The 24,751-nt window shown below is 47.4% G+C and overlaps 1 protein-coding gene across 2 annotated transcripts in view; it reads right to left on the bottom strand.

Annotated features, from left to right (window-relative positions):
- The window catches only part of kkv (hyaluronan synthase-like protein kkv), a 103,759-nt gene that overhangs the window by 11,862 nt on the left and 67,146 nt on the right, over nucleotides 1–24,751 (bottom strand). For both annotated transcript variants that reach the window (XM_075680785.1, XM_075680786.1), the window contains exons 3-7: nucleotides 8,280–8,518; nucleotides 5,900–6,072; nucleotides 3,195–4,165; nucleotides 1,446–1,539; nucleotides 376–581 (exon numbers count right to left, since the gene is read on the bottom strand). In XM_075680785.1, the coding sequence (XP_075536900.1) occupies nucleotides 376–581; nucleotides 1,446–1,539; nucleotides 3,195–4,165; nucleotides 5,900–6,072; nucleotides 8,280–8,518 (1,683 nt within the window). The remainder of the gene's footprint in view (nucleotides 1–375; nucleotides 582–1,445; nucleotides 1,540–3,194; nucleotides 4,166–5,899; nucleotides 6,073–8,279; nucleotides 8,519–24,751) is intronic.

Consider the following 24,751-nt stretch of genomic DNA (forward strand, 5'->3'; position numbering starts at 1 on the left):
CAAGGACACGAGCAAACAAATACCACATACAGGCGCAAATCATGTACTTGAGGAGTCGATTTTCAACCTTCCAGCGGCGCCACTTCAATCAACACCCCTCCCCTCCCTCCCTCCATCCCTCCCTCCCTCACTCCCTCTCTCTCTCTCTCTCTCTCTCTCTCTCTCTCACACACACACACACACACACACACACACACACACACACAAACACACACACACACACACACACACACACACACACACACACACACACACACACACACACACACACACACACACACACACACACACACACACACACACACACACACACACACACACACACACACACACACACACACGCACGCGCACGCACGCACGCACGCATGCACACACCTTATGACAGACTTCAACATCTGTATCATTTCTTCGGCAGTCTCGTGCCACATAGTGGCGCAGGCGTAGATTCGAATGATGTGATCGGCAGTCTTGGCGCACGACGCTGTCCTGCCGTTCTGGTTGCTCGAGGATTCGGTGTGGATCGATATCGTCTCGTAGTACTGCGAGATGTCGTTGTCGTCGTGTGCGTCCAGCGCAAGTTCCTGCAAGAGAGGTGCAAATTAACGTTTATTCTTGCCTGCGATTTCACAACACATGACAATGCAAACAATTACCACCGATACCCCATGCCATCTCGCACGCTTACTTTCAGGAATGCAGGCTTTCCCCGCACCATAAGCTATCGAAATCGACTCCTCCGTGCGGTCATTGAGGTTGTCAGTGATGACGATTTTTCACACCTCTGCGAAACCAGTTGTGAGTTCTGGCAGCATGCTCAATGTTCAGTTCATGTGTGTACTTGACTGTTCTTCTGTATTTATATCTGTCCTTATGTCTTTGTATTCGTGTCTGTACTTTACTGTCTTTTCCTATTTGTGTCTATAAATTTGTGTTACAGGGGGTTTTGCATAGCTAGTGTTGTGTACTTTTGACACTACAACATTCTATCACGCCATGCAATGTCATGCGCAATATTTGTGTGCATAAATGCCTTTCTGTGGCGACAAATTTTCACAGTTTTGCGAAACCATGTATGAGTTGTAGCAATACGCTCATTGTTTAGTTCGTGCGTGTACTTGAGTGCTCTTTTGTATTTGTGGCTGTTTTGGTGCCTTCGTGTTATAAGGATCTCTGTATAGCTAGCGCCTGGTACATTTGATGCTATAATATTCTATCACGCGCGTAATATTAAGTGCAATATTGTTGTGCATAAATGTTCAATTACCCCTACAAAAGTCCCCTCAGGACGAGTGTGATTATTCAAACAAACAAACAAACAAACAAACAAACAAACAAACAAACAAACAAACAAACAAACAAACAAACAAACAAACAAACAAACAAACAAGTAGATAAATAAGTTAATTAATAGAAGATGAGGAATACAGACAAAAAGTGTTCCTTACGTCGCTCTTGATTTCACCTTCGTCGTCCCTCCTCCTATTCAATGCCAGCGACTGGTCGATCAAGGCGCCACAGTACATTGGGTTCACGAAGAGCCTGGGAGGAGAAGCAACACATATCGTTAGTTTCTTAGGAACGCAATTGTCACCGCGCGCGTGGAAGTTTGCTAATTACATTCTTTACGTTTTGTACGGAGACGATAGGATTTGTTACACATCTTTCCGCTGCGTAACATTACCTATTTCTTCATTACGTGCTCCCTATCACAACTGTGATGTCCATAAGGCTTTAGGGACTGCTTAGAAATGGTCAGTTCCAAACGTGAAATTTGTCGGATATACGCATTCGCGAGACACGAACTTCTGCCTAATAATCACATTAACGGAGTTCCGACACTGCAGGTCAATGTTCACCCATAACGGTGTTTTTTTATGTGTATATAACTCAGACCCCTACACACCTCGAAATTAGTGCTTCGCATTGAGGAACATCCTTATCGAGGGTGGAATTACGTTCATTACACCCTTCATAACGTCAGGTTTTAACAGGTGCAAATGCAAAATCATGTTCTTCAAGTTGAATGGTATAAAATTTAACAAAATGACCGTCAACACGCACGGAGCAAAATAATGCACAGATAGCTAGCCTCTTCCCCTTTCTTGTGAGTAAAGACCTATCCTCAGACTGAATATAATACTGGTCAAAGGAAATGAAAGCAAGGGAACTTTGCAGTCATATTTGTATTTTGGCGCAAACTCGTAGCATCCACCAATTTTTGATACGGCAACAATGTTTTTAAGCACATAACTATGCACATAACTAGGAACAGATAGTTCTGAAGCTTAGTGGCACAAGTTGCAGATCATGTCGTGAGACGTAGTAAGTCATGCAATAGGCATATATAGTCATACATTGGAAGGTATCATTCGGAACGGTGAGCTGTGTTGCATAAGTATACTGTCATCCATGGAGATTTGATAAATCTATTGTGCCCGCTTGCGTGTTCTATTGGGAAACATATAACTGTTAATCCAACATCGCCCCAGGACAGAGATTGACAGATATAATTCTGTAACGGCATCGTCAATATTACGCATTGCCGAATAAAATGCCCTTAACACCCTTATAACATGTAACTTGTGAAATATTCCCTTTATACACGCTGTAACACCTTTTATTTACGACAGAGTTTCGCCCTACATTTTTAAAGAATGCAAAAAATAAGGGTGTGTCGTGGGTGTCTTATGCGGCATCCTTCCATTAAGGGTGTAAAATGTTTTACAGCGCATGCAGTTTAACATGTTATCGCTTAGTGATTAAAATTCCTACTATAGCAAAAGCTTTGGCCATTGCGATGGCACATGCCACAGAGGTTGCTCATATTTGGCACTGTTGCACGAATATTTCAGTGCAGCAGAATGCTGGGCCACTTGGAAATGATAAGTAATTGAAATCATCCTGGAAAACGACGGCAACACGATAGAAAGGACCAGGACGAACGCTGTTAAAGAGTTGACACAAATCAGAGCCAGTTGGACAAGAAGTTAAATACTGTACATTAAGACAGCTGGGCTTGTTGGAATGTATGCATACTTGAAAATAATGCGGAAGACGAGGCACATGCTCGTCCTTTGCCCTTCTTTTCGTGTCGCTGTCGTTTTACACATTATATTCAGGTATGCACCGATTCATAAAATGCTGCGAGCAGGTCCTGTAGCACTCGTACAGAGCGTTTGAGATACACGACTCACTTTTCAGTGCTGGCGAGCCTCTCACACTTTGGCATCCAGATGTGCACCGCTATCCAGGTCTGCGACAACAGCCAGGCGAGCCATATCCAGGCGTGCTGAGTGGTGATGAACTCTTGGAAGAACTCTCCGGCGGGACACCTCCAGAAGAGGTACTTGGGGATGTAGCTCTCGAAGAAGCACACGTCTTCCGTGCGCATGCCGCAGGCCGCGATGAGCAACGATATGGACACTGGAATGGTCAAGCTCACGGGGAAGGCAAAGCTGAAGCCCTGAATGCAGATCTTGCAGGCGAACTTGGCTGACACGTAGCAGAGCAGGCTGGACAAGACCTGGATGGCCGCGACAAAAATAGGCGTCCACTCGCTGGCCACTATGGTCACGTCGTCGTCCAGCGGGCTCGCAGTCGGCAGGTCGGGAAGGTCACCCAGTGTATGACTCCGCACCTGTACCACGTCAATCTTGTGGGTGCGAAAACCGGAGGCGAAGTTGCGGAAAATGGTGAGCACGTTGTCCAGGGTCAGGTTCATGAAGCCCGTCATGCAGCCCAGTATGACCATAATCTTCCAGCAGGAGACGAAGATGTAGGTGAAGTAGCGGCTCTTCCGTAAGTCGTCCTTCATCTCGGCCAGCCGGGAGACGAACCGGATGGGAGAACGCCGATCCACGTAGTTTTCCCACCAGCGGAACGACGTGAGAAACACGGCGATGGGCACGGCCCACGTCCGCGGTCCGGTCACCACCCAGGGCCAGATTACGAAGCCGGTCGCCTGCGCGAGCAAGCTGAGCGCGTCCAGGATGAGCTTGGCGAAGCGCTTGCTCTCGCCTTTGTAGTGCGACAGCATGCTGAAGAAGCTCGGCACGAAGCAGACGCAGTTGGTGAGCATGGCGCCCTTGACCACATCAAGGTCGGGCAGCACGACGAAGACAAGCATACAGAGCCCGACCGTGTGCAACGTCTCCATGAGGAACACCTGCGGCGCGTTAAACAAATTTTTTGGGAACGTGCTCACGAATTTTCATTGACCATTGATGTACGTTAGGCTAGGTTATGCCTTGTTCGTTCTTGTTCTCTAGTCTATGGCAACCATTCACTCAGGGGCTTAAACGAGAATCACGAATCACCTAACACCTAAACTGCAACAAGTGGATAAGAAGGAACCATTTCGGGATTGTAAGTTAAACATGAAAAAGGAAACGTCTTGTGCTTTTGTTCCAAAATACTGTAGCCCGCTGAGATCTCGCCAAAGTTGCGCGCGAAGTATTTGGTGGCGCTGAAGTCGCTGACATTGACCTCTTCAGGTACTTCGTAATGTCGTGAGGCTGTATAAGCATGCGCTCTTTGAGATCAGCGAAGCACTGGTGACCCACTGGGCAACTTGTAAGCCTGATACCTAACTTTTAGGTTTTTAGCGCACAAAAATGGACGAGAGACAGAGGTACGAAGCAGACACAGCCCCACGTGTCCACGCCAAAGGGACGAGGACACAGTCTCTCGTCCCTTTTTGTGCGCTAAAAACCTAAATGTTATGGAATACCAACATGCCCAAACCTATAGCTCTTCCTGATACATACTTTAGAGATAGAAATGGCCTGATAGTAATCGCGATTAGCATAAATAATTAACGAAATAACTCGAGAGCGAAAAGTTCTATTGACTGCACCACGAGCCTCCTTTACTGCAAAGTGTGTTTATGCTACAGATTCATATTAACCTTTCCATTCATTGCAGCTCTTTTGTCTCCTTCACCGAGCACCGAGCTGTCAACATGAAGTCCATCTCCTTGACAGTCATATATTCAATTAAGTGTATTTAGCTCGTAAGTGACAATCAAGCTTTGCATGTGCAATATGTCACTAGTGGTGTGGGAGCGGAGAAACGAAATATATTTTTGTGAGTGTCTGAGTTATCAATCTACATACCGGCCACTCGGATAGAGAAGGAAAGCAAATAAAAGGAAGATAAGAAGGTCGATTGGACTAATATCTGGTTCGCTATAGGCTACACGGAGGTCAATGGAAAATATATGGTGGATAGGAAAAGGGGGGAGAATTGCCGCATCGTTCACACATGATGATTCACAGTGGAAATGCACAGACGGTCAGGCAGGCTGGCGCACTTTAAGAACTGCAGTGCGCTTCTACGACTGTGGTTTGCGCCGGTCATGGAGGTCGCCACGGTCACAGATGCTTTACCAGTGAAAACGTTCTTGAGTTCAACCAGCTTAAACCGGTCTCAAGAGAGAGAGAGAGAGAGAGAGAGAGAGAGAGAGAGAGAGAGAGAGAGAGAGAAATGTGGCAGACGTCATATCGAGGATGACAGGTATACCGTTGTTCTCATGGCGTTCACAACAGTTACGCGTTAGTGTATATAGTTCTTTCTAATGCTGGACAAAGTTCAGTTAACCACTCTGTCGTTCCTTCTGTTCCGCCTGTCTCCTTCTTGTGTAGCTGCGGGAAAGCCCAGTTTGCGCTTGCCACCGTAAAGAAGGGTCTGTGACTGCAATTAGAGATGCTAGGACAATTTTAGAAAGCTTGCGTCGTGCGAGTGACCAAACTATGTTCCCTTGAAGCGTCACTCGTCGACAAAGTGGTAAAAACAAAGTGATTAAAACCGTGCAGCCACGACAATGTTTTCAAAAATATGACAGGATTGCATGCACTCAACTTCGCGTTTGTTTTCCAAGACAGACACGCGTGCTACTTACTGTGAAAAATGTGCTTTTGTCCGGCCGCCGGTAGGATTTGAAGACGCATATCCTGCTGCTTCGGAAGAGTGTGAACAGCTCCGGGATTATGAGTATAAAGAAGAGCACCCACAGCCAGGCAATCTTTTCGATGTCCGATATTGTTGCTTCATGATCTTTGTCGCGGTCAACGGCTGTAACAAAAATGGAATGGGTGAGCTATATCTGCACGTATTAGACAATCTTCAGCAGCATTGTCTCCTTTACATATATTGCAACTGCAGCTTCCCTTAATATTGAAGGTATTTTTGTACCGCAGCTTGTTTTGAATATTTCTCTATTGTAATCCAAGATCGCCCATTAAACGTCCAGTACCGTAGTAAATGATTGAGTTCTGTTCTTTCTTGATATTATTTGCTGCCCATGTAAAAGAATATTGTTGAAAAACGTTCTCGCGTAGCATTATGCTACGATTTCTTTTAGGATAAGCATGACTTCACATCAACTTTTCTTCTCACTCCCCTTTTCCACATATTGAGCTAATTTATTATTAGCGTTTACTAGCGTAATATTTGCTTTGGTAACCCAGGGTTTTTTTATTTCGGTACCGCGCCGAAGTTATGAGAGTAAAATAACCATGTCGAGTTTCAGCCTGCCCATACACGTGTTGCTGTTTACGAAATATGGGAGCGCCGATTGGGCGGCAGAAACAGCGCCGGTGGCGAGATCGTATGTCCAATTTGTTCAACTGCAGCGCTGTGGAAACGTTTTTTTGTTGCACGACTCCTCTCGTCAAAGGAAAGAGAAACTACATATTACTTTTTATATCGCTGCCGACGCCTTTGCCACAACAGCTAAGTACCAGATAGTCCGTCATTGCAATAATTATAGTTTTGTGAGCTTTGTTTCAGCTCAGACTCTTAAGATGCCACCCAAAGCGCCGATTCTCGCTGTTGCCTTTTCGGTGTTCCGACAATACGGAAATGGTAATACTGTGAGACAACGGTTAGGCCGCAGGTCTTCCTTTTATTTCAGTGAGTGAGCCAGACATTATTACGGCCCCAAGTGGTGGTCATGCAGACATGAGGAAGACGAAAGACACACGCAGCGCTCACACTAATTTCCCCCGCGCGCTGAAGCGGGCAGCCCGGCCGCAAATTAGGCTGGCAAGAAACGCCGAGCAACATTTTGGGACGCGAAGCGTGAACAATCTCGGAACCACGGCAACAATGGTCAGATGGAACTTCAACGGGAGTGAAACGGTGGTTCACAGGATAGGTTTCACGACAGAAGTGCGCTAGTCACGGCATTTAATCCAACTCTTTCACCGATCGCGATGCCCCAAGGCACCGCTGTTAGTTGTTTTACGGACGCCGAACTTGTTACACTTGTTCCCCTTCACATAGAAACGAGGCCTTTGCCGTCACCTCCTGATACGGTAGCTTCAGCAGCCACAGTAGACGAGGATCTCACTGTTGCGCAGAAAGAAGACGTTTTCGTGCTGCTTCAGAAACACACATGTTTATTTGACGTCCACTCAAAGCTTCTCGGTTGCATTTCCGTCGCAGTGCATCGCATTGAAACCGACGGCAGCTTCATTGTACGCCGCCGCCCAGATCGCGCGTCGTCCGCGGAGCGGAAGATCATCGAGTAAAACGTCAACGACACGCTCAATCGCGACATTATCTGGCTGTCATCAAGCTCTTGGTCGTCGTCTTTGTGATAGTCCAGAAGATGGACGGTTCTGTACAATTTTGCGTCGTTTGTAGAGCACTGAATGAGATCATGCGCGAAGGCGTGTATACCCGGTGCCGGGAATCGACGATGCCCTTGACTCCCCCCTGCCCCCCCCCCCCATTTGACCCCCTCCCTACTGTGAGCGCCGCATGTGCATTTCATCTTCCTCGTCTCTACATACCCAGCTCCTCCACCGCTTGTGAGACAACGGTTAGGCCCCGGTCTTCCTTTTATTTCAGCGAGCGAGTCACCCAATATTACGGCCCCAAGTGGTGATGACGAGTATGTACAGATGAGGAAGGTGAAATGCACATGAAGCGCTCACACTAATTATACGACAACGGTAGATCCAGGGTAGCATCAAGGGACTCACCGAAGGGCTCATCAAGGTAGCATCGAGAGGTTTATTTCTAGGATCTGCAAGCGGAGCCGTCAGTGGTTAGACGGTCAGGTTAATGCTGCCTGTTATCTCTCAAACGTGGCTCCAACATGATATATGATATATACGACATGATATATCCGACCCTCTCGTGATACTGCTCGCGCCTTAGCCCTTGTTCTGTATAGAGCAAATTTTTGCAGTGATCATGAAGACATTAGCCGTTACATAATGTCTCGAGTCGGGAGCTGTGTTTGCGTGTTCAACGCCGTCGGGGTTGCTCACCGAGGCCGCTTCTGCAGACGGGCACGGTCCTCTTAGCGATGTGGGAGACGATGAAGAGCAACGTGCCCTTAGAGACCGCGGCCGAGGACAGCACCAGGCCAAAGGTGATGAAGTAGGTGACCACCTTGAGCACCTTGAGCGTGATGTCCACCCATTTGGAGTTGACGGTCTCGTCCTCCTCGGCGTTCGGGGTTACCACGAACACGTCCCATCCTTTGTTGTCCTGGCTGTTCCTGCGGCTGCGCACAAGGAAGACGAAGCGCCGTTAGAAGAGGACCGAATCATGCAATGGGAGCGCGAACATCTGGAGGAAGCTTAATACGTTACTTCACAGGACCCCTATTTGCCCAGGAATTACGGAAATAGAAATAGATGGCCGCGTTGTTAAAGATCTAGAGCTTGCTGAAAAATTTAACCACTTTCTCATAAACGTTGGACAGCCAAAGCAACAATTACAGCCTACTGTAACTCGTGCACAGACTACAGAAACGAACAGCATCTTTTTCGCACCAACTGACGATCAAGAAATAGTGTTAACGTTCTCTACACTAAAGAACACCAGCGCACGTGACATAGACGGTTTTCAGATATCTCCGATCAAGCATGTAATCCATATTATAGCTCCTGTGCTCACTCACATTTATAACCTGTCTTTATCGACAGGCTGTTTTCCAAAACAAATGCAAACATCTGTTGTCACTGTGCTACATAAAAAGGGAGACAAAAATGACCTTGGGAACTACCGACCCATCTCCATATTACCGATATTTTCAAAAGGCTTTGAAAAAATTATTTTTAAAAGAGTTATAAACTTTTGCACCAAATTTCACATAATAACAAAATCGCAATACGGTTTCATGAAGGGCAGGTCGACTGAGACTGCTTTACTAGCCCAAAAAGAAATAATTCTAAAATCTTTTGAAGATAGGCAACTCTGCATTGGAATCTTTATAGATTTTTCCAAGGCCTTTGATCGTCTCTGTCACTACACTTTAATTGAAAAACTAGAAATGTATGGTATTCGTGGCGTCCCACTTTCACTCTTGAAATCATATCTTAAGTGCCGATCGCAATGTGTAAAAATTAACAATTACTGCTCTTCTCTTCAGCCGATAATCACTGGGGTGCCACAAGGTAGCATTTTAGGGCCGCTGCTTTTTAACCTATACATCAACGACATTGTAAAAATTAATGACAAACCTAAATATATAATCTATGCCGATGACACTAGCATTTTCTTCACCGGTAATGATATGAGTGCATTGACTTCACTTATCAACACTACATTAGAGAACCTGTATGCATGGAGTGAGCAAAATTCGTTAGTCATTAACGCATCAAAAACAAAAGCAGTTATTTTTCACTCGCGGATGCAGCTTACTTCTCCACGCGATGCCTTACGCTTAGGTAGCGCGACGATTGAAATTGTAGAGACGGTTAAAACTTTAGGAGTGTTTTTTAATTGTATAATGTCATGGGAACCACAAATTAATAAACTAATAACTAATATTTCCAAATGTGTAGGCATACTTGCACGACTGCGTTCCTTGCTTCCAGTTTCCGTTAAGATAACACTTTATAACAGCTTGTTTTTATCGCATGTCAGTTATTGTTTTTTGGTATGGGGAAGTACAACAGCAACGAACATTAATAGACTATACAAACTACAGAAAAAAGCGATTAGGCACATTGCTAATGTTGACTACTATGCACATACGGGTGAATTATTTAAGCGGTTTAACATTATCCCAATTCATCAGCTTTACGAGTATTACCTAGCAATAAGATATAAAAAATCCGTGCTCAATAGCAATCAAGCTTTTTTGGATATTTTTCAACTTGAACCGTACACTATCCCATACCCTACTCGTCACCAACAACACTGGATCATTCCATTGTGCAGAACACACTTTGGCCGACAAATGCTCCGCTTCACTGTTCCTGTTTTATTAAACAAATTAATTAAAGAAAAGATAATAATTGAAAAATGTGGCATACGTGTTATTAGGGAAGCCCTTTTATCATGAAATCAATGCAATATTGTTTATCACTAACTAAACTTTCAGTGTATATTGGAATTTGTCTTCATGTATTATACTGTATAATTTAACCGTAAAGGAATCTGTATATCTATATTTTCAGTTCATGATGAATCTATGTGTATTACGAGCTGTAAATATTAACCCCTTCTTGCTATGAACGAATTTTGTTCGTCTGTCCTCAATGCATTCCATGTATCAGGGAGGCTCGGGTTCCCCTCAAGTGACTGATGTCACTTTTATCCCGAGCCTGCCCTCATCCTTGAGATGAAAATAAACTGATTTGATTTGATTTGATTTGAAACAACGACAACTTCGTGGTCCCTCTATAGGCGCTGGGCAAAGTTGAGCCACACTTAGTTTTTCTCCGCGGAATATTCCAAAATAACAGGGAGAACAACGTCGATTATCGAAAGCGCGAACACTAAATAGGTTTAAATCGCTTTTGCCTACCTTTTGCAGTGTGGAGCAGAACAAAGTGATGAAGAAATACAAAGAGACCAGGAAGTGTACAACGCTTTTACAATCGTTCGTACAGGTATGCAAGCCTTTACGTATCGCGGAAAAAACAACAAGGAAAGTGCATTTCTGGCTTTTCTCAGTGTTAGACTTCTGAGGCTATTGTTCTCGTACCTGATTCTGTCAATTTTGGCTGTACAGCCTTTGTAGAGAAAGCAACTCTTATCCCCTGAAGCGGGCAACTATCTACCATCAAACTCTCGAGACTTGAGTTGCAGGGCGTCGCACTCGGGAACAGGTCCACCCAAAAGGGTGTTCGCGTGAGAGGTGTGTAGGGGGAGGGGAAGGGAAGGCATGCAAAAATTTTACTTGCATATGCAAACTTGCATACGCTTGTACACTTAGCAACGTAAGCGTTAGTAGCGAGACGGCGCAGCAGTTTTTCATCACATGTGGGTGAGCACGTTCTTATCGTACTATTTGTTTCCTGCACTAGTTCTCGTGCATTTTGGAATGCGTGCGTATAATTTTTGGTTTCGGTTATCGTTGTCTTCATATATTCGCATTACGCACTACTAAAACCTCTCTTGGGTAGTGTAGCGCTCGTGTAAGTCAGTTCGTGCCGTCATTAGCTTTGCCGCGCTTAGTAGGATATAAGCTGCATATGTTTCATTCAGCCACTTTCTTTATTACTGTGAATCTGTGCTTAATTGAATACGTTAGGTCAGAACACCGTAATCTCAACTCGTTTTATGAGTTGAGGTACTTTTGCAAGCGCTTTTGTCGGATATTGCAGTGACATACGCGCAAACCCCATTTTCCGCGTGGTGATGGTTGAGGTGTTTTAGGTAAGCTAAAGTTCAGCCTTAAAAGGCACTCGTCGCTTTTGCACGTACAAACGTGCACATATTAAACGCTAAGTGGACTTCAACACACCGTCTTGGCTCCGTGTGTATGACGCTCTGGCACCCCTCATAGCGCAAGTCAGACTCGAGCGATCTACTCGATTTTTGAGCGCATTGCGGGATGGCGGAAGAGCGGTCGTACATGCTTCACTCGATTTAGAAACAAACGGAGGTCTCTAACCCCTTCTCCGCTCTCGTGAATTTGTCAACAGTAAGTCACAACACTTCATGTTTTCTTATCAGACATGATGTTAACACGATCGTGTGCAAACAGTTCTCGTTGTTCCCAGCCCTGGGACTTTCCTGCAGCTTGCATGCTTTACGGGAGATTATCGCTCCTGTCCTTGCGGCGTGGCTTCGAGCGCTATCGAGGCACAAAGTTTGCTCCCTGTCACTTCCTCTACTGTGTAGGCAGTGTCGGGCACCGCTCCTATAACGGGGCTGTCACTGTCCGATTGTTTCGTATACAAGAGCGTATACTGACAAATGCAATAACCCAGGCAAGGCAAAGCACCAGGGGAGGGGAATGGAGGGAAGGGTTTAGATGAGCACTCGACGACAGAGCCTTCGCTCTCATTTATAGCGCCATTTTCTCGCTCGTTCCGCGTTGTGCCTCAAAGACGACGACGACGACGACGACGACTCTGCTTTATCTTGGGGAGACACAAAACAACAATGAGCGCGCCAGTTTCACTCTCGGGACTGGCTACGGCTATGCCGCCACAACACGGCGCGTTCTTTGAAACACGCTCGCGACTCGCACGGTGGCGACGACAGCGAGTTCTTTTGTGACAGGTCCTCCTGGCGGTGTCGCGCCGCTTGAGCGAAGTGGGACACTGCGGACAAGCGGTCCGGAGGCTCTGTCGAGGAGAGGAACACGTGAGCACAAAAGAAAGAAAGGAAAGAAAGAAAGATCTCCGAAAGGAAGCAGCGTAGCCGGGTCTCCTTCGGCCGGGGCTTCGTGTTTCGGCTGCGGACGAGAGAAGTGGAACGGCACCGTCGACGGTCCCGCAGTGCGACCACGCTGCGCAGACGTCTCGTGGTCGGCCATAGTGGCGGCGGTCGTGTCGTGGTACCGGGCTTCTTTTTAGCGCCACTAATTACGGACCGCGGCGAGCCGCGCTTGGCAGCTGCCTCACGCACCGCCCGTCGAGAGTTTCGTGAGCACAGACCTCCGCGCTGCACGCGTACACGTGTGTGTTTCTCTGGGTCACGACACGATCAGCGACGGCGGCTGCAGAAGCGCTGACCAGACAGGGCCGCGCACGGCGAGCATGTCATCTCAGTAGGCAGCCAGCGTCAGAAAGAGAGACGCGCAAATGTGACTCGGTAGCTGAGGAGGACGGCGGCTTGGACGAGTTGGAGCCGCCGTCTTACAGCGTATATAGACAGTCTGAAATTTAACGCTGTGGGTGTCCGCACATCCTGGCGCCCTTGATCGTGCGACATTCCTTGATGAATCAGTGGCAGTGTCGAGAGGTAGCGGGACATTTAAGAGACGACACGCGCATTATTGAGTGTACCTACGGCGAATCTACGAACTCATGTCGTTGTTGCTCCATTATATATATATATATATATATATATATATATATATATTCCGCTTATGCAGAGAAGGTGAACAGCTGGAGGACAGAAACACTTACTAAAAGCGTTTGCTTTCGCATGTCATGATATCGCACTGCCATAACAAAGTGTGGGTATAAGTGTAAGAAACAAAGTGTGGGTGGGCGACAAATGAAGCATTATACACGGAACAAAATTTTTTACCTGCGGAAATAACTTAGTACGTGAGTTTTCTCATCTCCATTAATGACGCACGATGTAATGAGTCCTTAATTATTGTTGTGTGCACCTTCGTTCTCGTTTCACACTATTTAATTTATCAATACTGTCAGTCGAAGGGTCGCTACAGGAGTGGAAGATATTAGCACATATGCATACAATGTAAAGAACACTCGGAATGTGGACGGGAACCTCTCCGACTTTCCATTCCAATTATCAGACGCCACTGGCGTGAACGTGATGCGCCACGTCATTCTTTTCTTTCTTTTCTTCCTTTTTTCTTTTTCGACACTACCGCTGCCCTCTCTTTCCCTCCCCAATCTCTCAAGAGGTCAAATTGCACTACATTAAATTATGCTCCACTTATCTCCTTCACTCCTTACTTATCTTTGTCTTCATCATACCTTCATACGAACAAAGTGCCCAGCCTGTATTCGTGCAAATGCAGTCCCCATTTCTTCCTGTCCTGAAGTAATTCTCTTTCTCGGCGGCTTATGGTAATCGCTGCCAGGCAGATTTACCACGCGGAAACTTTCCCTTTGCCACTGCTCGGAATGTTAATGGCGGTCCTCATCGACTTCTACCAAGTTTTCCACCGTGGACGAACCTGACGTGCGTGTAATAAGACAAGCGCGTAACCGAAGCTTGTATAACCATGTCGATCTATCGAGGGCAGGGAGCGTGCGAGCGAGCGAAGTATGTGTATACGGTTCCGCGTGGGAGCCGTGCCCCGGACGAACCGGATGGAGACCGGTATACGTGAATTACACACACCGGACAAGCGGCAGTTTTATCTGTAACGCACAGTGCACAGGCGAATGGGTTGGGCGCCGCCACCACATGGGCGCGTCAGTGTCCAGTTATTCCCGCGCATACCACGCGCCTTGCGCACTTCACTACAACGCTGGCTTCCCGCGGTCCTTACAACTTGCGCGAATACCTCTCTCTCTCCCTCCTCCCCCCACTTTCCTTCTCCTCCATATTCTACTTCCTTTCAAAGATCTCTCCCGGCCACCCTCTCCCCCTTTCACGCCCGCACGAATCGCCGCCGCATAGGTCGCGACGTCGCATAGCGGACTGGATCGGCTGACCTCGATTCGAATCGCTCGCCGACCGGTTCGCCTCGCCGGACCTTCTGGGTTACCTTGAGAGCGACTGAGAAGCCCGCCGCCGTCGTATATGCCAGCAGCCGGCCGGGCTCTTTAGTTGTTCCTTTTTCTATCCTCTGAAGACTCGATTACATCGGTCTGTAAGGGTTACAGCGAGGCCCTGGTTGAATGGAACGAGACGGGCACTTGGTCGTCGAGAAGCCGAGCCCTCGCGCCTTCCAATAGACGCGGCGAGCTTCGCTCGTCGCCTTGGCGCCAAAGAAGACGACGATCTTGGAGCTCCGGTTTTTACTCGATGGAAAAAGGCGAGAAAAATAAATAAATAAAGGAACACGTAGCCGGTTCAGAGTTTCAGACTGCCTCCTGTCGAGGTAAAGAGCTTGTAGTGGGGAGTAAAACCGGTGTGTCGAGAAGCGGCAAATTATTGCAGAAGGCGAGAAATAACACAGGTTCGAACATAGCGATTTGCAGTTTACAGCCAGAAGCGCGGAAGACTTTTGCGAATATGGAATTGTGGCGCGCGGAAGGGCAAGGATGGGAAACGCACGTAACACGAAAAGCACCGATACACGTTTTACTATTACAGCGAAGCTGCATGTGGCTAACCGATCCGTCCGTCCGTCTGTCGCTTGTACGCCGAAAACTCCTCTGTAACCCCATGTACATGCGCGAAAAAAACAAAAAAGAAAGCAAATCACCGCCCAAGCATTTCGACACACGATTAACTAGCGAAGCTGAAACGTGCGGTCCTGGTGTTTATAACTGGGTTAACCCTGACAGTTCATTAAAGTCTTTCAGAATTATTGGTTACGTCTTTGTGTTTCTTAATGAGGTTGCGCAAACATTTGGCTTGGGTTTATCACAGCGTTTATTTCACATGCCGCACACTGTGATTAGCATGATGACCGCCAGGGTTAACCCAGTGACAAACACCGGGGCCGCATGTTTCGGCTTCGCTGGGCAACCATGTGGCGGGGAGCTTGGGCGGTGATTTTTATTATAATATAAATAAAATCGGGTCCTCTCCTGCGTAGATCTCTATCCGCTTGCGTCAATACCGGTGTCACCTGCGTCAACCTTTTAGCTATCGTCACCCGTGGGTCCAGAATTCGGCACGAAGCAAAGTGGCGTCAATCCCATTGTGCGCACTCCTGATTGATACGGGGTTCAACATCGAGTTATAGGTTTCAAGCAGAGATTACTCCTGATGGGCGCATACGGACGTAACATGTGGATATGTGTACAAGGTAGCCTTCCCACTGAAGATGAATTATAGTGGAACATTGCTTGTACATTTTCACCATTGTGCCGCTTTAGTGTTTTGAATTTCAGGCAGAACGGCTCAGTGATGCGAGCCATTCATTAGCGTCTAAGTTAACGTACCATGTTTTTGACACCACGTCGCGAGAGGAATTTGCAATGTATGAACACGATTTCTGCATCCACGTGTACTTCGAATGTGCTGTGCTTGACGCTTTACTGCCGCCTTCGCTTAACGTTTCTTCACTTCTGGAGTGGCTTATCACCATATTATTTCTCGTGCTGGATGCATGGATGAAGCGGTGTGTTGCGTTTGTCGACGTCTCGCTGGATGCGAAGTTAGTTGGATCATCAACGAATTTTCGCAAAATGTACCAAGTGCTTTCGCTCACTGAAATGCACTCTTTCATTTTTTGTAGGTATTTTATCGTTGAGGCGACGACATAACGGTGATTGTTAGCGGGCAGCTACTACGACAACGACCGGCGGTGACGCAGCGTACACCATTGTTGCTCGTGTAGCAGCAATCTCCGCAAACAAGGAAATGTCAAAACATGATAAGTTATATCTCTAGAAGGAACTTATTTCTGGCATGTCGGCAAAATTTTTCAAAGCTTCTGTCATCTCTTCGTCGCGGGTCCTGTGAACAACTCGTGTCGGAGATACGAGAAATGCACCATCACATAATCACGAAAGGACACGACGTCGTGTTTCAGTGGCTGCCTGGCCATTGCGGTATCTCCGGCAACGACCTCGCTGACGAAGCTGCTGAGAAAGCACACGAAGGAGCAACTCTTGTTTCTGAACCTTTATCGCGGACTGACGCAGCCCAACACTTAAGCAAGCTAGTGCACCGTATGACATTGGAGAAGTCGCACACACCTTAATTCACTCAACATCGATTGCATTCCCTCGATCCATCTGTGCAACTGCGGCTGTTACCAGGGCTTCCGCATAATGAGGAAACAATGCTGTGCCGCTTACGCTTGGGCGTCGCATTCACCAATGCATATACGTTTTTGATTGGAATGGCTGATAGCGCCTAGTACAATGTCTGCGGTGTCGAGGGAACTATAGAACATCTACTGTGCTACTACCCATCTTTTAGAAATGAAAGACATGACATCTGCACAGCTCTCAATCAGTTAGATATAAAACCATTCACCTTGAACAAGATGGGACCGTGGCCTCGCATATCGCAGCTACAAAATGCCACAAAAGTGCTGCTGCGATATTTGAAAGCTACCGGATTGAGTCAGCGTCTGTGATCCGAACTGAGTGACCGAATGATATCCCCAGTGGACTTTCTCTTCTTTTAAGCTTTGCGTCCCCTTCTCCCTTTTCCCATTGTAGGGCAGCCAACCGGGCTCAGTCCTGTTAATCGGTTAACCTCCCTACTTATCATTTATCATTTGCTCTCTCTCTCTCTCTGTTTGTTCTATATATATATATATATATATATATATATATATATGTTCAGGGTGTCCCACGTAACTGTTGCCAAACTTTAAACATATGCGAATGTCACGTAGCTAGACAGAACAAAGGCAATGTTATTTGCCGTCGCTTGGAAATACTTCGATTATATTTTTTCCTTTTGCCTAATTAGATAAGTAGTCCTTATTAATTATTCAACTAGCTTCTCAAATATTATACTTAGAGGAAAAGTGTCAATGAGAAAATTGAGGAGGAACGTGAAAAAACTCCCGATACGGCTTTCTGTTCCTCAATACGTGCTACATAAAACACTTTTTTTTTTCCGAGCGTGAAAGAAGCTCTCAAATGCACGCAAAATGCCTCGAGCGGGCACTCGCGCGGCAATTTTAAACCGTAAACCATTCTGTGTTTTCTGTTTGTCCAAGATTACTATTCTGACAGTGAAAAACTTCCCTCGTTTCGCGAGTACTTACAGAAATGTCCAGGAGGGCTCGCGCTTGGTGTTTCTATTGAGCGCCGACGGTCGCACCTGTCGCAGGGGCGCGCCGCATTATCCCTCATGCTACGCAAGCGAAGCGCTTCCGACGGATGGCGACTACGGTAGTCCTCGCCCCCAATATGCCTGACCACCCCTTTCCTGGATACGAATAAAGTGTCGTCGTCGTCGTCGTCGTCGTTGTTGTTGTTGGTGGTGGTGGTGTTTTTGTTGTTGTTGTTGTACGACGCGCATTATTGAAGGTGATTAAACCTGTGCTGCAGTGCGACATCTTCAGTCGCCGCGTTGTACCGCGGACGTACCGTTTTCGCTCGCTCAACACTGCGCAACACACGTGCGCTGCCGTGAAGCAGTCCGAGCAAGATTTTTTTTTTATTATTATTATTCACGAGATATGCCATCGCAAGAGCGCCGCTGCGACCTTCGCGGTGACCGGGAAACCGTGCGGCTATATACGGACTAGGCGAATTGCAATTGCTTGCTTCGCGCGGCATTGCATATACAATGCAGCGACGACACGTAGCGGCCGCGTCATTCTTTAGGCGTTTAGCGTTGCCGAGGCGGCGTTGGTCGACGAGCGTCGTTCCCGCGGCGACGCCGATGGCGCGCTGTCTATAATCGTGAAACGGTCGTTTGCCGAGCGACAATGCACGGCGCGGCGAGTGATGCTCGTGTAACGACTTGCGCAGGCGGGGCGTGCCGAAAGTTTTCTCAGGATAGTTTATACTATCGCGCGCCCGCCGCCCATTATCTAATCTTCAAGGCTCTCTTTGGAAGCGGCAGCCGGTGTTCTCAGGAATTTTATCGAGCCGTCCTCTTTCGACTGCATACGACTCCGCCGACCTTTGTCGGTAGGGTTCACAGCTCCGAGGAGCGTCGTAAACATCTTGCGCTGAACGCTTAACGCCTGCAGTTGCCTGGGTTTCGCACCGGCCGCGCAGTCTTGATGGGGGGGCACATAAAATTTAAATGCAGAAAGATATCTGCGAGGGTCGACCTTCATACGTCAGCAGCAGGCAAGGTTTTTTTTTTTGTGTGTGTGTGATATTTCCGCAGCAAACTCTGCGGGCGACGCAATGGGTCGCGCAGGCCTTGTATATTCGACACGGACTCTGCGCTGCCATAAAGAAAGGCTCCTGGATGCCCGCCTATGCATTCTTTCTCTGTGGCGTAAAGGAGTGGCCGTAAAGGATGCACGGTAATTACGTTCGCGAATTTAGTGCAACACTCATGAAACTAAATTACACGTCGAACGAGCCGCGAGAATAAGCGAATCGGATGTGAACGTTTAACGACACCTGCATTAAATCTAACCGCGTCATTACGACGGTTTAAATTCGACATTTAAGCCACGTCACGAAGTCGGAAAGTGCGATCATTTGTCTGCAAAGACGAGTCAGAAGCAATTTTACTCTTCCAGGAGAAAAGCAAGCATGCTTGGAATCGATAATAAGCTTGCGAGAGCACAACCGACCTTGAACTGAAGATGCAGGTCGTGTGCGACAAATGCAAGGTCGCGCATCAGAGCCAACTATGTTAATTACGCGTGATTCACACGAGGCTGCTATAAATGGTCAGTGGAGACACAGACAGACGGACGGACGGACGGACGGACGGACGGACAGACATATTGATTGATTGATTGTTTGATTGATGATTGATTGATGATTGATTGACTGATTGACTGACTGACTGACTGATTGATTGATTGATTGATTGATTCCCATGTGTATATCACTGACCACAATTGTAAGCCAGCCAAACGGGGTAAATCACGTGCCGCACATTTTCTGTTCGCCTTGACTGGTCTGCTCTATATCACCGTTCTCCGGCAATCATCTATTCTCCGAGTGTAGGAAAGCGCCGACCTCGAGGCACTGCGCTTCAGTAGCGTTCCTCGAAAATTCCTGGGATAAGTAGTCGCTGGGTGCACACGTACTCGCTGCAGTGCCTTTGGGTGAACGGCGTGACTGCGCAGGTTCGGACATTTTAACTCGGGAACCGCTGCGCAGCGCACCGGAGCGCATTATTATTATTATTATTATTATTATTATTATTATTATTATTATTATCGAGATCGGCTCACGAAACAGTCTAGAAGCTATATATGAACCCGATAGGGAAAAGCAGCGGTAGATCGCCAAGCAAGACGTTGCCTTAAAAAACACAGGGGAAGTCGCTGGTCGCTATCTCGTTCTCTCATATCTCGTTGAGGAGCGCGTTCAGGATTAACACAGTCGCTCGCTCAATTCGCTCTGTGTGCTCACTTCGATGCTCACAATTCGCGCATACGCACACTCGCTCATCCTCTCGCGCCCTCCTTGCTCGCCAAGTTCACTGTTTTGTTCTGACAATTCTCACATGTTGAAGTAGTGTTTTCTGAGTCACGTAACCTAACACGACTGTGACCCCGATAAGTTTGAGACCATCCGCTCAGCTGTGGTGTAAAGTGCGTATGGCCAGAGCCGCCAATACACGAAGGGAGCGGTCAGGGGAAAGAAATTCAGTAAATAACACTAAAAAAAAAAAATAGTGAGGATGTTGCGTACCAGTGCCGTCGCGGGCGAAGTGCGAAAAGCAGAAAAGAAATTATTAAAATAAATAAATAAAATAAACGAATGAAAGAAAGTACAGAGGGACATGTCCTAGGCAGTGCGCACACGCCTCGCCATCCGTGCCGTCAAAGATTAGTGATCCTTCGCGGTTGTTTGACGCGGTCACGGTGGCTGTGCGTGGAGGGGACCGTCCGGGTGCGGCCTCGGCGAAGCAGCCGGCGAGCGAGCGCACTTTCTCCCGAGTCGGCCGTCACCCGTCCAAACCCACGCGTTTCGAGCGCGCGCGACGCGCCTTCGGGCAACGTTTCTCCTCTTCTTTTTTTTTTTCTTCTTTACCACGTATGCGTTTGCGTGCTTGCTCGTGCGAATATGTACTTGCTCCTGCTTGCTCGTCTGCGAAGATGGCCGCACCGCGAACCTTTGCGGGACCTTTATTCACCGAGGGTTCCCGTCCTTGCTAAGAGACCGGGAGCAAACGGTGTTAACGAGCTGCGGTCGAGTTGACGGGACGCCCACGTCGCCGCTGCCTCCGAGCTCGAGCTGAAAGGTGGCGGCCCACGAACGACGGGATTGCCTCCGATCCCGAGCGCTCACACGCCGCGGTCCGCATTCCGGCCGCGACGAGAAAGAGGCGGGCAGGAGGCCGCACTTTTGAAGTCTCTGGAATGGCGGATCGCGGGGATTGCGGGAGTCAAGAAACAATTCAACAAGAACAACAAAATCGGTCGCGGGAAAGAAACAATTCCCAAGTTCACGAACTACTACATGACGCCTAAGCTTATTAAAATGGTCTCCATAAACCGCTGCCGCCGTGAGCTGCGATGGCTAACTTTCTTGGGGCACGTCTAGTACGTCCACGTACACGTATAACGAAGGAGGCATTTCACGATAAACGCGGAAGGCGTTGGCTTGGCTCCCACCGCTTTCTAGTCCACTTCCGTTTCCCCTTTTTCTCGTTATTTCTGCATGTCATTAGAAGAGAAAGAGAGAAGCAGCCATTTTCGCCGTGCTTTCCTCGACTTCGTTGTCTTTGACTTCATATGGTTGTGGCTAACAAAGGTCGAGCTCCTCGGTTCCCGTTCTTGTCGTTCAAATTAGCTGCGAGCGTGCCGGCACGCACGATACCGGCGAGGGCACTTTCGTGGCATGTGGTGCTAACAAACTTATTAATTAGACTGATTCAAGAGTCATACTGGGAGAATAATTGGCGATGGCGCATTGCGGTGTGAAAAGAACCTGCGAGTGACGTTCATACGGGAGCCGTTGCGTAGAGCGTATTCAGACCCGCAGTGCCGCAGAGGAGAAGTGACAATGTCCCGTTTAGCGTGTGAAACTACTGTCCTTACTACTTATAACGTAACAACTACGACAATTTCACATGACATACGCCAGTGTGCGTTGTTACGATTTGTGAATTCTGACTCTTTATTTCTTTTTCCTTTCTGTTTCCAATTTTTATGCCCAGATAGAACAAAAAAGGAAATGAGAAAGAAAACTTTAAATTATCAGTTTATTTCCTAAGCCCACGCATATCTGCTGTAAAGCGTTTAAGATAAGTAAAATCGAGTAGAACCCTGTGCTTGAACGCTTCATTGATGGAAAGGTGCATTTCGCGGTGACGCCAGTAACCTGTTTAGATCTTGTAATGACAACGACGAAGCGACAGTCTTGAAATCGAGATCTTCTCATTCCATTTGAATTTTGGCCAATCTCCCATAATGAGTCATCAACAGATGACAAACAAATAAACAAACAAAAAATTTTTTATGTATTCGTTTATTCGGGAATACCTCTAAACGTTCTTAAATGAGCATATTGCATATTGACGGGTTAGCGGTGTTGTCTATATCCTGTATGTCGGAGATAGCGCAATGATGTCCTAGCTTTACCACTGCGAGCAGACATAACCGGTGCATAAGGCCACAACCATACAAGAAGTTAAACTCATTACCAGAAGAACCGCTACGAGAGACGGAGCATGTCACTTGACATTATCCATTTATGCGTGTGCTTAGGAAATAAAGTGATAATTTAAAGTTCCCTTTCGCATTTCCTTTTTTGTTCTTTCTGGGCACAAAAAATGGAATCAGAAAGGGAAAGAAATCAAAAGTCATAATTCACAAATCATAACAATGCACACTGGGGTATGTCATGTGAAATTGGCATAGTTATTACGTTATAAGTAGTAACGACAGTAGTTTCACATGCTAAACCAGGATTAAGCCCGGTTGGCTACCCTGTACTCGGGGAAGGGGAGGAAAATATTAAGACAAGGAGAATAACTTAAGAAATTAGTCGGAGACTCATGAAAGTTCTCAGCTCTTCCGGGTAACCTCCCTGCCTTTCCAACCCCATTTCTGTTTCTCTCTCACTCGCTCAGCGCTCTATCACAGACTGTCTCAAAAAGCCAGCTCAAGCAAGTAGTTCCATAGCTGAAGAGACGCCCGCCCCTTTTCTACGAGCGCGCTGGAAGGTTGAGGGACGCCGAACGATAGGAACATGAATAAACGTTATTCGTGTAATAGATCATCCGGCAAATGAAAATTCCGGAAATTAAAATGAGGACAACTTCGTCATTGCCTGATGGCACATTGCCTACGTGCCACTGCGACAAGGACTGGCGTATAGGCCTCGCAAGACAGAAACGGGAGGTGGCTTTCTCACACAACGTTGGCCGTAGTGTGGAACTTTGCCTTCGTGCATAGGCGCCTGCATGCATACGCGATAAGCTAGCTCTTGCCAGTACTAACGAGAGAGAGAGAGAGATAAAGAGAGGGAGCGCAAAACAAAGCTCTGTCATAAAACAACTGCGCCGTCTTTATTTCCGTCCCGTTTATGCTCGAGCACGGGCGGTGCCGTTTTTCCGTCGACGACGCCACAATTGCCGCCTGCGCAAAGCTCGTTCCGTTAGAGACGCATGGCGTCACGTTCGTTGGACAAGTGCCTATAACGGCGCTGCGCTCATCCCTCTATTGCTTCGCGCGCACGCGTGCCCACGTATAGCGGGAACCGCTTTTTTTTTTCTTTCTTTTTTGCCGTACAGCGTCTTCGGTTTCATTACTCGTCTTCCTCCTTGTCGTCGTTAACATCGGCACTCGGCTCGGCTCTCTTCGCCGTTCCTCTATTGCTCATTCCGTTCACGTTACTTTCTTTTCCAGTCCTCCGCCATTATGAAGACGCACGCACAAACACGTGGTGGGCAAGGCGCCTCGGTCGCCCCGTTCCTTTATTTCCTTCCTTCATTTTTTATTACGCAAGAACGACATCCTTGCCGGGACAAGCCGCATGCCGTGGTGGTCCGAGTGGCAGAGGCGTCCTTGAATCCAGCTGGGCGCGCGCGGCGGTTGCGATATTCACTCGTTTTGTCGATGTGGCGTGCGTGTTGACCGGCAAAATAAGAAGGAGAGGGCCCCGGTGGAACTCGCATAAAGGTTCGTTTATGTACGGCGCTTGCTACGCTGCCAATCTTACGGTCCAGATATGGCAGCTGCCGCCAGACGCTATACCGCACGTGATAAAACAGACAGCGGAACCCTAAGCTCTATATTTTTTTTTAAACGGTAAAACCGTAAATACTCGTCGCCATCGTCATCACCGTTATTGTCATCGTCGTCATCGTCGCCTTATATTGCGAAACGACGAAGGGAGTGGAGGAGGTGATGGCACAGTACGTGAATCTGCCTGCAGCGTCAAAAAAGAAAAGAGAGAACGAACCGCTGCAGTCGTTCTGTAAAGACAGCGTAAATGGTGAGCCGCGTGGACGCACGGGGAATGCATGGTGCCCAGCCCGTTTCACGCCGGTTGAAATACTTCGACCGTCATTATAGTATTCCCTTGTGTTACCATGTATAATGTGGCGGGCTTCAGGCGCTGCTGTATCTAATAACTGGCGCTTGGGTGGAGCAATTGTCGGCAGCTTTTATCAGACTATAGGTGCACCTCCAGCAAGCAATCAACACTAATCCTGAATCTTCCTTCTCTACAGACGGCATCATTATAATGCAGCTTGTGAACGGACAAATCAGGGCAGGGAATTTAAAGCAGGTCGCTGAGAACAAATAATTTGCTGTAGTTTGGAAATCAATTACGATCACTCACTGCACTTCGGAACTCTTAGATGACGCTATTGCGTGCTGCGATGTAAACTGCCACACAAAATGCGTGATGTGAAAAGTGTCGACCACTCGAATGGAGTTTGTGTTTGCCGTCTTGCACCCTCTGCTGGGTAAATCATTTATATACTAGAACATTATGGCCCTCTTGATCGCGGTCGCCATCCCATTAACGCGGAACGTGCAACGGAAACATCCATCGTCGACCGGTGACCACGTGATCCATAATCTGCGACCCCTCCAATGAACTCGCAGTTTGGAGTCGTCGCTTTCCTGATTGCCCTGTTTCGATGCCAATGAGCACCGACTGGGGTC

This window comes from Dermacentor variabilis, chromosome 2 (assembly GCF_050947875.1).
Source record: "Dermacentor variabilis isolate Ectoservices chromosome 2, ASM5094787v1, whole genome shotgun sequence".
Taxonomy (NCBI): domain Eukaryota; kingdom Metazoa; phylum Arthropoda; class Arachnida; order Ixodida; family Ixodidae; genus Dermacentor; species Dermacentor variabilis.